Source organism: Rhinatrema bivittatum, chromosome 8 (assembly GCF_901001135.1).
Source record: "Rhinatrema bivittatum chromosome 8, aRhiBiv1.1, whole genome shotgun sequence".
Classification (NCBI taxonomy): Eukaryota; Metazoa; Chordata; class Amphibia; order Gymnophiona; family Rhinatrematidae; genus Rhinatrema; species Rhinatrema bivittatum.
In genome coordinates, this window is record NC_042622.1 from 164427346 (window position 1) to 164442549 (window position 15204).

Consider the following 15204-nt stretch of genomic DNA (forward strand, 5'->3'; position numbering starts at 1 on the left):
AAAAAAAAAAAGAGACTGAAACGGGATCCCTTGTGGCCATGGGGTTGGTGGCATGCTGGGCATGCTCACTGTGCCAGTCAAACCTGTAGAAACTTTGACAAAAGTGTTCCGTGGCAGGGCTCCATCTGATGATGTCACCCATCTGTGAGGACTACCATCCTGCTTGTCCTGGGAGAATGTCCCTGACTGGTATGTGATAGAATTTACTTTCACAATTTTACATACCACTATAATCAAACTACTCAGTTGTCTTTTCCAAGTTGAAGAGTTCTGATCTTTAAGAGTCCTTCCATACCCCTTAATTCTGTTTGCTGTCTGTCTCTCTACCGTTTCTAGGTGTGGTACAGGAGGAAAGAGGAGAGAAGGGGCCAGAACTACGCACAGTATTTTCAGATGTGGTTGGACATCAGGGTGTGATGTTTACACAGAGGCTATGCACAAGGTACAAAATGAGCACCCCCCATCCCAAGGAACTGACCTTGTAGCTGACACACAGAGGCACCTGTGGAATTTTAATGTAGATGAAGGAGTTGTTCATGGCAGCGCGCTCTTTCATTTTATCCAGGTCATCCACGGGATGCTGAAAAGACAGAAACCCTAGAAACATTTAACATTGAGTAGCCTTCATTTAACAGATCACAGGCAGAGGTGGGCACAGGTTCACCATTGCTACAGTGTCAGAACAGCAAGAGCAAGAGCCTCGACTCCTGGTCCCACGCTGTACTCAATTGCACTGTGAAACCAAGCTCACAGGACAAGCTGGCTGCAGTCTGCAGGCACTGGATGGAGACCTCTTGTCTCTGAAGAGTCACATTGAAATTTTAAATGACTGGCAGAAGCAAGGAGGGCTCCAAGCAGGCCCACTCAGGTGCCATCTAGGTTAAAGGTCAGCCCAGGACCAGATGTGGCCTTCACCCCTGATCAAGGTGATTCCCAGTGCACACTGTGAAGGAGGCTCTATAAAATGGAAGGTTGTGGCTGTATGGAAAGCACACAGACTTATTTATTCAAAACTTGGATGTGGCTTTACCTCGGGGGCTTTTCGGAATGACCTTCTGCCCCCTGTGGTTCGATTTAAACCCTGAGACATTCCTTTCCCTGGGCCAAGTGAGACAGAGTCATCAGCCACCACCAGCTGGCGAGGTTTCACCACTGGCATCCCTGCAAGAGACACGTAGGTTAACCCTTCACAAACCATAGTCTGTCCCAGCATTCATTTCCAGAGTACAGAGCACAACAAGACCTAAGTATAGGAGTGTCCACTACATGTTCACAGCATGATGCTCCTACCACTATGCACAGTGGTAGGAGCATCATCTTACCTTGAAACTGCCATGCTCACAGGCTCAGAGCATAGGGATTCGCAATGTGATATGATCTAGTAAAACACTGCCACCTTTGAAGACTCAGAGCACTGAGCTTCACCACCTTTGAAGACTCAGAGCACTGAGCTTCACCACAATCTCAACAATGCACCCGCCACCCAGGCATATGCCTGTACCAATGTACCATCATCTTATCCTGCCACTGCCACACTCACAAGCTCCATGAAATTTCCCCACCACCTACCCGTGGTAACAAGCTTAGACTTATCCTCTTCATCCCCAACATCCTCTTCCTCCACATTGCGACCAGGAAAGAAGAAGCCCATCATTCTGTGGAAGAACTGGTGGGTCAGCTGGATGGTGAGAGGCACCACATTTACCTGCAAGGAAGAGCAGTGTATTTTATTTATTTAAAAATGTATAGACCGTTTAGTCAAAATTCAAAGCGGTTTGCTAAGAAACATTGATAAAATAAGTATTATGGTATCTGTTAATGAGGTCAATAGGCATCACATAACAGTTCCTGAACATACCCAGATCAGTTCAGACAAGTGGGTTTTGCCTCCCTACCAGCAGATGGAGTCAGAGAAACAAAGCTTCGAGGCACTGCTACATAAGAGAGAGTGGCCCTTGCAGTCCCCTCAGTATTTCTCTGACTCCAGCAGATGGTAGAGGTGCAACCCTGCAGTCTGAGATTAAGAAAGAGAAAGAGAGAAATCGAAGTAAGAGAATTTCGGAGGAAGCTCGCTGAGGTCCTTGGTGGACCATCCCTCAGGTTGAGCTGGGTATCTGAGGGGTTGGGACCCCTGCCTTGTGCTCACCCGCAACGTGCCGGGGGCCCTGAAAGCCAGGGGACTGGTTCCCTCAGGGTCTCTGAGGCCTCTGTCTGCAAGGCCCTAGAATCAGGGAAGTACCCCTGTGTGTGTTTTTTGTCTTTGTATCTGTGATTTTAAAGTTTCCAAAAAAAAGAAAAGAAAAGAAAGGAGCAGAAAGGCAAACAGCTGGTTGCTTGGGGGGGGGGGGCGGAAAGTACAGCTATGAGAAAGGCCTTGGCAGACAAAGTAACTACTGCGCTGGTCCGCGTGTGTCCCAGGAGGAGTGGCATTAGCGGCCAAGCCTGTAGCGGGGGAGGCACGGCAGCAGTTGGTGCAGCTGTGTTTGTTTTCCTGCGCGTCTCTGAAGCCGGAGAGCAGCGGTCTTTTCCGTGGTGGAGCCTGGCTGATTGTTCCGTGTTGTGGGAAATAGCGCAGCATGGTTAACAAAAAAAAAGCGCCCGCCAGAGCAGCAATTGAGGCTGGTGATGTTTGCAGGGCGGTCATTGGTACAGGAGCATGTGGTATGGTGTCTGAACAGCGCAGAGAAGTGTGCTGTGCGTGTGGGCTGGAATCCACATGCTTGAATTCTCGCTTCCTCTGTCCTGGTTGCACTTCAGGAGAGAAAGGTTCCTCAGTGGGGGTCCAACGGGGAAGGATTTCCCACCCTTCAGGGGGATGTCTGTGTCGGCGGCTGAGAGGTCCAGGGGGGCCCTGCGAGGCAGCTGGATCTGTAGAGGGCCACAGGCAGGAGTCCTTTTTAACTAGGGAACCCAGAGATTCCCCTCTACCCGTTTTCTCCAGTGGTTCAGGGGGACTCTGATGAGGGGGAGGGATTCCGACAAAAGCCTGGAGCAGTGGATGGATGGCCCTGAGGGATTTTCGCCAAAATTTATCCTTTTGATGCATAAAGCCTTCCTGGCAAGGAAGGGGGCAAAGGGAAAGCAGGCGAGAGTCGGGCCTCCCATATCTGCATCGAAGAAGTTTAAGATGGCCGCAGGTGGGTCCAGGGACCTACTGCATCGTCTGGGACTGCGTCAGGCAGAGTCAAACCCCAGAGATGCGGATGCGGGGGGGGGGGGGGGTATGCCATGGATGATCTGCAGGATGTCCCTTTGTACCACCAGGGGGTTGTTCCAGACGCGGACATGTCTGCGACACCGGGTGTGGACCCGGAAGTGGCTAAAGATGACCCGGATCCAGATGAAATATCAGAGGCGGATGATCCTCGAGTTGTCCATTTTAAGAAAGTGGAACTATGCCCTCTTATTCCCCAGGTCTTGAAGCAATTGGGAGTTAAAGTGACTTAGGAGGAGTCGGATAGCGAGGGAGTCCGTTCCTGGATGGGCTGAGGCTTTCCTTTAGCTAAGAAGATCAGGAAGTTGGGAAGCTATATCCCCTGATGGAGGAGACTATGGAGATACTGCTGGTACCGAAGGTGGATGCTGTGGTGTCGGCGGTCACTTAAAAGATGACCATCCCGGTGGCAGGGGCTGCTGTTTTGAAGGATGTGCAGGACCGCAAATTGGAGATTCACCTAAAGCGGATGTTTGAGGTCCCCACACTGAGTTTTTGAGCCATCGTTTATGCCAGCTTGATGCAGAGGGCCTGTCTGTGTGGGGTGCAGAAAGCACAGGATCCGGCTTCAACAGGAGATGGTGTCCTGCAGTCAGCTCGTTTAGAGGCTGGGGTGGCTTATGTAGCCGATGTGTTCTACGATTTGGTTCGCAAGTCAGCCAAGAATATAGTCTCTGTTGTGGCGGCCCGCAGGCTTTTGTGGCTGCGCAACTGGTCAGTGGACATGTGGTTGAAGGCTAAAGGGAAGCTTCTCTTTGGGAAGGATTTGGATCAGCTGATGAAGATGTTGAGGGAATCTAAGGGGAACAGGATGCCTGAGAATAAGCGTGTTCCCACCTTGAACCCAGTTCTGGGATTCGAGGAGATTTTGGTCTGGTAGGACCACCTCCAATGCGTCTACGAAGTCGAGGGGCAACTGCCAGCAGTCCTTTTGTGGAGGCCGTAGAGGCTCCAGGGATGATGCCGGTCAAGGCGGCCAGTGGTGGAAAGTCAACACAAGGAATCCAGGGTGTCCCACTCCTGCACAGAAGCCGTAGGGGGCAGCTTATTCAGCTTTTACGTGGAGTGGACCAGGATTACCTTGGACCATTGGGTGCTAGAGGTCATATGAGACTGCTATGCTCTCGAAGTTTTGTGCCCTGTTAGGGAGGCCTTGAGTCTCACATGGTTTGTAGCAGCAAGCGGGAGGCTGTGTGGTGGACACTGCAAAGGTTACTGGATCTACATACCATAGTGCCCATGCCGCGGGGATGTACAAGGGCAGGGCAGGTACTCCATTTACTTCGTGGTTCCCAAGGAGGGTACCTTCCGTCCCATTTTTATATGCAGAAGATGAACAGGACCCTTTGGGGGCTGCGTTTTCATATGGGGACACTGCACATGATTGTAGCAGCAGTCCACAAAGGAGAGTGTCTAGCATCCCTGGATTGACAGAGGCATATCTTCATATTCTGATTCGGATGGACCATCAGAAGTTTCTTCGTTTCATAGTGCTGGGTCAGCATTTTCAGTTTTGGGCCCATCCTTTCGGGCTGGTGCTGGTGCCGGTGCCACATACCTTCCCCAAGGTGATGGTGGTGGTGGCTGTGGCCCTACAAAGGAAGGATTTCTGGTTCATCCATACCTGGACGATTGGCTCATTCGAGCAAAGTCAGAGGAGGAGTGTGAGAGGTAGCTTTAGCAGTGATGAACACCTTGCAATCACTAGGCTGGGTCATAAATATGTCAAAGAGCCATCTGGTTCCATCCCAATCCTTGTAGAATCTGGGGCCTCTATTTGATACTAGGAAGGGCAGGGTGTTCTTGTCGGAAGACCGAGTGAGGAGGTTGCAGGCACAGGTAACACGCCTGCTTTGTCTTCCATTGTCAATGGCTTGGAATTACTTTCAAGTGCTCGGTTCCATGGCATCCATGTTAGATTTGATTCCATCTATTTATTTATTTAATAATTTTTATATACCGACTTTTCATGTGAGTATATCAAATCGGTTTACAGTAGTTAGCAATTAATCATTTAAAATTATTTGCATTTCCAAAGAAGAAAGAAGTAAATACATTATTTCATAATATAATTAACATAGCAAACTAAATAGTATGCTAAATAATCAAAATTTAAACACTAGAGAGGTAGTATAGTTAGGGTAGAGATAGTATAATAAAAATAAAAATATACATTACCTTGGTATTAAATCAGAAGTGTAAGATAATAATGTTAACAGCTCCATGGGCGTTCGTGCACATGAGACCTCTGCAGCGCGCTCTGTTGTCCAGGTGGGACCCATTGTTGGGACAATATCATCTGTCTTTGCCCTGTTGCAAGAATCCAGGTCTACTTATTGGTGGCTGTCTCAGTGCAATCTGATGAAGGGAATGGAGTTCAAATCTCTGGCCTGGGTAGTGGTCACCATGGACTCAGCTTTGCGTGTTTTCGGACAATGCGACAATGGTGGCATACTTTAACGGTCAAGGAGGCACGGCGTTTGTTTGTGTGGGTAGAGCGCCATCTTGAGGGCATAGTGGCCTCGCATATTGCAAGGGTGGAAAACATACAGGCAGACTTCCTTAGCAGGCAGCAACTGGAACCGGGGGGAATGGGAATTGTCCCACAAGGCTTGGAACTGCATTTGTCCCCAGCTGGCCCTCATGGCGACACGGTTCAACTCAAAGGCAGAGAGGTTTATCAGTCGCAGAAGAGAAGTTGGTTCAGTGAGCCTGGATGCTCTGGTGTAATCTTGTCCGTCGGGGATCCTGCTGTACGTGTTTCCTCCTTGACCTCTGAATTCGGTCGAACATATAGAGGCGCATCCTGGTTCCGTAAAGGAGCATGATTTGACATTCGGTTAGCCAAGGGGTTTCTTACCCCAGAAAGGGTGCTCAATTCGCAGTTGTGAGTGGTTCAGCTGAGGGACCTGTCTGTCCCCAAGGTCTGGGATTATCTTCAGGCACTAGGGGTCCATGGCTTCTGTGCTGGATTTGGTGCCATGGTTGTTTGTGCACATGCATCCACTTCAGAAGTTAGTCCTGTCTCGTTGGAGTTTCAGCTGCCATTACCGCTCCAGGAGGAATCCAGGTCCAGTCTCTCATGGTGGTTGTCACGGTCCAATTTAGAGAAGGGAATGGATTTGGAGGTTCCGGACTGGGTGGTAGTAACCACAGATGCTAGTCTGAGTGGTTGGGGAGCGATATGTCAAGGATCTACAGCCCAAGGGCAGTGGTCTCTGATGGAAGCATCCTGGTCAATCAACTGTCTGGAAACAAGGGTGGTCCGGAGGGCACTGTTCTTTATTTCTGATTCAGGGATATAAAATATCAAAATGTTACGAACCCAACCCTGTGGGGCGGCAGGCGGGTTTCGTGAGGACTAACATCCTGCTGTCCTGTGAGAACACCTGTTACAGGTAAGCAACATTTGCTTTCTCACAGGACAAGCAGGATGGTAGTCCTCACATATGGGTGAGTACCGAGCTGAGGATGTCCGAACATGCACCAAATGTACCCAAAGGCGTGCAACAGGCACAACAACTGGGGTGGAATTTGGTAGAGGGCATCCTGAATCCCACCGGGCAGGCGGAAGGGTGTTCGTACATCACGTTGTAAACAGGTTACGAAGGACAGACTGGCCGAAGATGGAATCTTGTCTTCCGGCTTTGTCCAAGCAATAGTGGGCTGCGAAAGTGTGAGGAGAGCTCCAGGTAGCAGCCCTGCAAATGTCAGGAAGCGGCACCGATCGTAGGTGTGCTACTGAAGTCGCCATGGCCCTCACAGAGTGTGCTTTAACACGGCCTTGGAATGGAATGCTCGCTTGCTGATAGCAGGAGGATATGCAGTCCGCCAACCAGGAGGAGAGAGTCTGCTTACCCACAGGCTTCCCTAACTTGTTAGGGTGGAAAGAGACGAACAATTGAGTGCTTTCCCTGTGGGCAGTTGTACGGTTTAGGTAAACTGCTAGAGCCCGTTTACAGTCAAGGGTATGCAGAGCCTGCTCTCCTGGGTTGGCATGGGGCCTGGGAAAAAAGGTAGGTAGTATCATGGATTGATTACGATGAAAATCCTAAACTACCTTAGGTAAGAATTTAGGGTGAGTGCGGAGTACTGCCCGGTGCTGCAGAAGTTTAGTGTAAGGCGGATAGGTAACTAGAGCCTAAAATTTACTAACTCTGCGAGCTGAAGTGATAGCTAAAAAGAAAATCACTTTCCATGTGAGATATCGAAGGTCACAGGAGTGAAGAGGCTCAAACAGTGGTTTCATGAGCCGACCCAAAACCAGATTAAGGTCCCGAGAAGGGGCCAGAGGACGTAGTGGAAGCTTGATATGAAGCAAGCCCTTCAAAAGGCGTGTTACAAGGGGTTGTACTGATAAAGGGACATCCCAATACCTTTATGGAAGGCAGCTACCGCAATGACATGCATTTTGATGGAAGAAGTCTTTAGACCTGACTCAGATAGATGCCAGAGATATTCCAGAACCTTTGGGATTGGACAGGAAAGGGGTCAAGGGACTGAGAAGAGCACCATGACATGAACTTTTTCCATTTGTAAGAGTAAGATTTTCTCATGGAAGGCTTCCATGAAGCAATCAAGACACGGGAAACTGGTTCAGAAAGGTTAAGTGGTTGAAGGATTAATCTTTCAACATCCATGCCATCAGGGACCAGGCTTGAAGATTGGGATGGCGTAGGCTTCCGTCATTCTGAGTGTTCAGAAGCGGGTCCTTTCCTAAGGGAATGTGCCTGCGGATGGAGAGATCCTGAAGTATTGGCAACCACACTTGGCGTGGCCAGTGAGGTGCTATCAGGATCATGGTTCCCTTGTCCTGACGTAACTTCACGAGAGTCTTTGAGAGAAGAGGAAGTGGAGGGAATGCATAGAGCAGACCGGTTGTCCACGAGAGAGAGAATGCGTCTCTGGGTCGAGAGAGTTTGCTGCGAATGAGAGAGCAGTAGTTTTCCACTTTGCAGTTTTGTGGTGACACAAAGAGGTCTATTCGAGGATATCCCCATTGTTGAAAAATGGAGTTCGCTACTGAGGGGTTGAGAGACCACTCGTGCGGTTGAAAGACGCGACTCAGCTTGTCTGCCAGCCCATTGTCCACTCCCAGCAAGTAGGTGGCCCTGAGGTACATCGAATGAGAGAGAGCTTCCGCCCAAATCTGCGCAGCTTCCTGACACAGAAGGAAGGAGCCCGTGCCTCCCTGCTTGCTGATGTACCACATGGCCACCTGGTTGTCCGTCTGAATCAGGATGACCTGATTTGATAGGCGATCCTGAAAAGCCCTGAGAGCATATCTGATTGCTCGAAGTTCCAGGAAATTTATTTGGTGTTTGGCTTCCTCTGGAGACCAAGAGCCTTGAGTCTGCAAATCGGCTACGTGGGCTCCCCACCAGAGGTTGGAAGCGTCGGTGGTGAGAATGATTTGAGGATTTGGAACCTGGAAGGGCAATCCCTGGAGGAGATTGGTCTGATTTTTCCACCAGGCGAGAGTCAGATGGAGTGAGTCGGTGACGTGGACAATGGCAGACAAAGGCTGAATCGCTCGAGTCCATTGAGACCTCAGAGTCCAGTGCATGAGTCTCAAGGCCAAGCGGGCCATTGGTGTGACATGGACTGAGGGCGCATTGTGTCCCAGGACGACGAGAAATTGGCATGCAGTCGCAGAGTGCTGAGACTGCAGCTGGTGAGCAAGAGATACAAGAGTCAGTGCTCATTGTCGAGGCAGGAAAGCCTTTGCCTGTAAGGTGTCAAAGTCTGCCCCAATGAACGACAAGGTTTGAGATGGGACTAAGTAGGATTTGTCGTAATTGATGAGAAATCCTAACGAAATTAGAGTATGTAAGGTTAGATTGAGGGACGACAGAGCAGCTTGCTGAGTGGGAGCCCTGATAAACCAGTTATCCAGATAGGGTTAGACGTGAACACCTTGTGTCCTGAGGAAGGCTGCGATGACTACGATGCATTTTGTAAAGACTCGTGGTGCAGACACTAGGCCGAATGGAAGCACTCAGTATTGATAGTGCTTGGGGCCTTCTAGGAACCTCAGGTACTTGCGATGAGCTGGACTAATCGCAATATGGGTGTAAGCGACCTGGAGGTCCAGAGAACAGAGCCAGTCTCCTCTTTGTAGAAGAGGAAGAAGTGATCCCAAGGTGACCATCTTGAATTTTTCTCGCTGGAGGTACTTGTTGAGGGCCCATAGGTCCAGAATAGGACGGATGCCTCCCGATTTTTTGGGGATAAGGAAGTACCGGAAATAGAACCCTAGACCTTGCTGAGAGTGTGGAATGGGTTCTATTGCTCGACTGGAGGAGGGAGCCTTCTTGATTCAGAAGAATGGAGTGTTCAGATGTTCTCCATGTCTGTAGAGGTGGGGACTCCAGTGGCAGGGCGAGAAAATTCAGATGGTAACCCTGAGCAATGATTGCCAATACCCATTGGTCAGATGTGATTGAATGCCACATGTTGTGGAAGTGGCACATTCGACCTCCCACTGGTATGTGCGACAGAGGAATCTGGCTGCTGCTCTCTAGGTGGAAGTCAAAAACCTGAAGCAGGTCCTGGTTGAGGAGCTGCTTGTGGTTTTTGTTTACGGGCTTGACGAGACTGCGATTTTTTATAAGGTCTCGTGGCACGGGATCTGGTTGGTGGCAGGTAAGACGTCTTCGGGCGGAAGAATGACTTCTTAGAGTCCTTTCTGAAGGGCTGTTTTGAAGAGAATTCGGAAGGCATCAAAGAGAGCTGTCTTAGGGTCTCATGATGGTCCTTTAATTCTGCCACCGTCCGTTGAATCTGTTCGCCAAACAGATTATCTCAGACACAAGGCAGGTCGAATAACCAGTCTTGTACATCTGGGCGAAGGTCAGAAGATTTGAGCCAGGCACATCGTCTCGCCGAAATAGCAGCTGCAGACACTCTGGTAGAAGTGTCAAAAATGTCATAAGATGTTCTAATCTCATGCTTGCCTGCCTCAAAACCCTTGTTTACTAGGGTTTGTAATTGTTCTTGAAATTGCTGAGGCAGGGAGTCTGAGAAGTCCTGTATCTGCTTAAAAATGACCCTGTTATATTGGGTCATAAAAAGCTGATAGGCAGCAATTCGGGAGATGAGCATGGTCCCTTGGAATACTCGGCAACCAATGTTATCTAGGAACTTCTGTTCCTTTCCAGGAGGAACAGACGAGTGAGGCTTTCACCTCTTTGCCCTCTTTTGTGCAGACTCTACCACGACGGAGTGGTGATCAAGCTGTGATTTTTGAAAACCTGGGGCTGACTGCACCAGGTTTCCTGTGTACTGGAACAATTGATCCAGGATGTTCCCAGTTCTTCTTGAGGAGATCGAGAAGGACCTGATGGATGGGAATAGAGGTGATTACCTTGGGGGCATCCAGGAATTGGAGTAACTCCATCATCTACTGCCTATCATCCTGTTCCGTCTGTAATTGAAAGGGAACCAATTCAGACATTTCCTTCACAAAGTTTATAAAGGAGAGGTCCTCTGGAGGAGAATGCTTCTTACTCTCAGTGGGTGAAGGTGGTGAAGGTAAATCATTGGTGTCTGTTGAAGTATCATCAGCGCAGGTATCTTAAGGATCAGCACCCGTCCCTCTAGGAACTAGAGGGGGACAGGGTGGTTGGATACCTGAAGGTCCCGGTCTAGGCTCCGAAGGAATCGGAGGAATTATCGGAGGCACCGATGATGGCATCAAAGGCACCGGTGCAGGCATCGAGGGACGACTCTGTGGCGCCGATAGACATATCGGCACCGATGGATGGGTCGGTGGCGAGGGACATATTGGCATCGATGGCTGAGACAAAACTCCCGATGGAGGGATGCAGAACGGTGTTTCTCCTCCCGATGATGCTGTCAGTGGGGAGGGCATCGGAGCCCTCGGAGACCTGGGATCCATCGGTGGAAAAGCAGTCATAAGCGCCTCCATCCTGGATAGCAGTGGTGCCAGCGCTGCCGGAATCAGGTCGATTATCGGTTCCACAGGCGGTGCCGGTGTCAGAGGAACCTGAAGACGTTGCATCGCCTTGTCGATGGCCTCCTGAACCATCTGGTCCAGTTCTTCTCAGAGACCTGGAGCAAGCAGCCCCGGCTCCGGAACAGAAGGAGGAGGCAGAGGCATTACCGGAGGGACCACCGTTAAAGGCGGAGTCGCGGCTCCCGATCCCCGATCAGGTAAGGGCTGCCTCAGTGACCCGGTCGCAGGAATGGTCAGTGCCTTTCCTGGACGGGGTTTTTTCGACAGCGGCTCAGACGATGGCGAAGTCTATGATTTCGCTCCCTCAATGGTCCGAGTCTTACGGTGTCGATGGTGATGTTTCTCCCTGTGATCCCCTCGATCCTGAGGGGGAGTAGAGGGGGGTCGATGGCCGAGATGTCATCGATGCCGGTCGGTGGTCGATGCTGGCGCGAAGTTGACGGTGCCGGTTCCAAAGACGTCCATGCAATGGACAGTCGGGGTTTGAGCACGGAAGAGAAGTTCCATCTTCTCCATTCTGGCTTTGCGACCCTTCGGTGTCATTAGGGCACATTTGGTGCAAGTCAAGACATCGTGCTCGCGTCCTAGACACATTACACAGACTTTATGGGGGTCTGTGATAGATATGGTGCGGGTACAGTCCGGGCACCGACGAAACCCCGACGCCATGGCAAAAAATCGAGCCGCGGTACGGTCGATGGCCAGTAGGCCGTGAGGGCCAAACTCGATGGTAAATCGACGGAAAACGGGTAAAAACTTACCGGAGTACCGCGGACTGAGAAAGTTAAAGGAGGGAGCCCCTGTGGGGCAATAGGAAAATTAGTTTCTTACCTGATAATTTTCGTTCCTGTAGTACCAAGGATCAGTCCAGGATAATTCCGTGAGGAAAATTCCTGTCAGGAATCTCTTCAGAGCTTCTTTACCGTGAGGCTACTGCTGCGCAGAAAAAAGAAGACTGAAGGGGGACCCCCTGCTGGCTGCAGGGTTAGTGCCATGCTGGGCATGCCCAGTAGGGGCCAAAGTTCTGGAAACTTTGACAGAAGTTTTCCGTGATTGGGCTCCATCCTGATGATGCCACCCATATGTGAGGACTACCATCCTGCTTGTCTTGTGAGAAACACATAACCCACTGGCTACATGCTAGGAAATCAAGTTTTTGTTAACCAAGGGTTTAATCAAGTTGTATCCAAATTCTAATCAAGTTCTTCTATATGTCCACAATGGCTTTTCGAAGAGAATACTGAAGAGCTGAGATCAGTGCATGGGTATATCTAGGGTGACGTCAACTTTGAAACCTGACTCCATCTCCCATCTGCTAGCAGAGGAACACATAACGCACGGATCCTGAGTCCATCTGGCTATACACTAGGAAATGTATTTTTGCTTAAAAAGCTATTTGTAAACAAGAAAAAAGATTGCAGAAATGTATGAAATCACAATGCATAACACTATGCTGGTTGGCCTCACCTCAAAGTGCTCTTTCACAGAGATCCCTCCTACAGGAGGCCGTACTTTGCTGAAGATACGAAGTGCCAGCTGTCGACCAGACTGGCCGGGACTCTGAGGACGGAGCACTACCTGCAGAGCATAGGAGGAGCACACCAAGCATTAAACTCTCCAGTAGACCCAGGGACTTCACCCAAAGGCCCTGTGAGGTTCAATTACCCCTCCCTCCAATTTCTTGCATTCTGTGTCTTAGGAGGAGTTCACCTCTCCATCCCAGAGTCCTAGGAAGGTCTCTTTCTTCCATCGTGGGAGAAGCATTCCCCTTCCTTTCATCCCATGCCCTGGATATAGTTTGCACCTGCTTTCCACCATCCCCAACCCTCTCCATCCTAGGTCTGGGAGGGCTCTCCCCCTCTCAGGCCTGGGGAGAGGAAGGCATTGTCCCTCTTCTCTTCCCTGGATACTTACCTTGTACACAGCATTGGGAAGGAGATTGTTCATAGTGAACCAGCCCAGCTCCAGCAGGTGTTCTGCTGTGTCATCCGACTTATTCACCTGTGCACATAGGACACAGCACATGTAAAGCTCTCCTGCTCCAGAGATCCTACAGTGAGTGCATGGGTCTGAGCATTCTCCAACAACTGTCCCTGTCCATTATATTATTCACATAGCTTCAGTTATTATACAATAATTAATTATCTGAAATCCTACATCCAGTCTTTAGGGTTCAAACTCTCCCAAAGCATTTGAGCCTCAAGTGACACAGCCTGGGATCCCACGCCAGGACATCAAGCACAACCCATATGAGGATGGGAATGAGCCCCTGTTTCTAGGAACCACCTGCAGCTGTCCTCTCCCCTCCCTTTGACCTGCCATAAGAAAGGATGACCTATGACCCCATTTGCAACATCAGCAAACCTTGCTGTAGAGGAAACGCTGCAGTTCCAGCTCTGCGATCCCCAGCTGTCCATCCTGCTCTGTTAGGCGCCACCGAGCCTGTGCAAAGTAAAATTCTGTTCGTCTGGCCACACTAACATCCTCCTGCTGCTTACGCAGCTCCATTTTGTTTGCCCTTTGCAGCTGGAAATCCTTAAAGCATCTGGAAATTTAGAAAATTAAAATGTGATGAAGTACACAGGGCAGAAAAAGATTCACACACACTCTGAGGTACCTAAGAAATTAAAATCTTATCTAATAGGTAGGTATAAGAGACACACAGACATCCCCATCTCCGCCTAGTGTGCAACCCATGCACGCACACACACACAGAGAACATCCCCTCACGTGCGACCCACACAGGCATAGAGTTCCCTTTCAGTGTGCAAGACACACATACACCCCAACAGAATGTCCCCTTCAGTGTGCAACACATATATGTACACAGAATGTCCCCTTCAGCATGCGAATCAAATGTACATGTGCACACACACACACACACACACACACACACACACACACACACACAGAAAAATTGGTTCTTACCTACTAATTTTCGCTCCTGTAGTACCACGGATCAGTCCAGACTCCTGGGTTTATGCATCCCTGCCAGCAGATGGAGACAGAGAAAGTTTAACTGACACACTGCCTCATAAACCCCAGTACCACCTGCAGTTCCTCAGTATAGATCTGTACCAAAACAAAGCAGAAATTTCAATGCCCTAAACAATGAGGCAAAAAATTATTGAAAAAAACTTTGAAAACTGCTTCAAACAAATTTGTAATCATCTGTATTTAAAAGACAACATTAGAGCTGAGCGGGCGACTCTCCACCTCAAGATCAAAACGGGTGGGTTCTGGACTGATGCGTGGTACTACAGCAACGAAAATTAGCAGGTAAGAACCAATTTTCTTTTCCCTGTATGTACCCGGATCAGTCCAGACTCCTGGGATGTAACAAAGCCTCCTATTTAGGGTGGAACCTGGAGAGTCCCGCTCGCAGAACACTCTTGCCAAAGGAAGGAGAACCCGAAGCTCCCACATCCAAACGATAGTGTTGTGCAAAAGTATGCAGCGACTTCCAAGTTGCTGCCCTGCAAATCTCTTGAGGAGACACCAGCTGTGCCTCCGCCCAGGAGGTTGCCTGCGACCGCGTAGAATGAGCATGCAAGCCCACCGGAATCTCTCGACTGGCAGCAATGTAGGTGGAACCAATGGCCTCTTTCAACCAACACGCAATAGTAGTCTTAGAAGCCTTGAAACCTCGCTTTGCGCTACTCCACAAAACAAAAAGGTGGTCAGACCTTCTGAAATAATTCATCACCTCGAGATAGCGCAATAGAGCCCCCCAAACATCTAACTGCTTGAGTTCTTTCACATGTGGAATGGATGCATCCATCGCTGGGAAGGCCGGAAGTTCCACCATCTGGTTGACATGAAAAGTAGAAACCACTTTAGGCAGAAAGGAAGGCACCATCCTTAAAGAAACCTCCGAATCCGAAATTTGGAGGAAAGGATCCCAACAGGACAAAGCTTGTAACTCCGAAATATGCTGAGCAGAGCAAATCGCTACTAGAAAAACTACCTTGAGAGTCAATTCTTTTAACGTCGCTCTCCGGAGAGGCTCAAA

At 49.6% G+C, this 15204-nt stretch overlaps 1 protein-coding gene across 2 annotated transcripts in view; it reads right to left on the reverse strand.

Moving 5' to 3' along the window:
- Window positions 1-15204, reverse strand: part of KIAA0100 (KIAA0100 ortholog) — a 294167-nt gene that overhangs the window by 25504 nt on the left and 253459 nt on the right. For both annotated transcript variants that reach the window (XM_029611003.1, XM_029611004.1), the window contains exons 32-37: window positions 13557-13737; window positions 13107-13193; window positions 12660-12770; window positions 1570-1705; window positions 1031-1161; window positions 479-580 (exon numbers count right to left, since the gene is read on the reverse strand). In XM_029611003.1, coding sequence (XP_029466863.1) covers window positions 479-580; window positions 1031-1161; window positions 1570-1705; window positions 12660-12770; window positions 13107-13193; window positions 13557-13737 — 748 coding nt within the window. The remainder of the gene's footprint in view (window positions 1-478; window positions 581-1030; window positions 1162-1569; window positions 1706-12659; window positions 12771-13106; window positions 13194-13556; window positions 13738-15204) is intronic.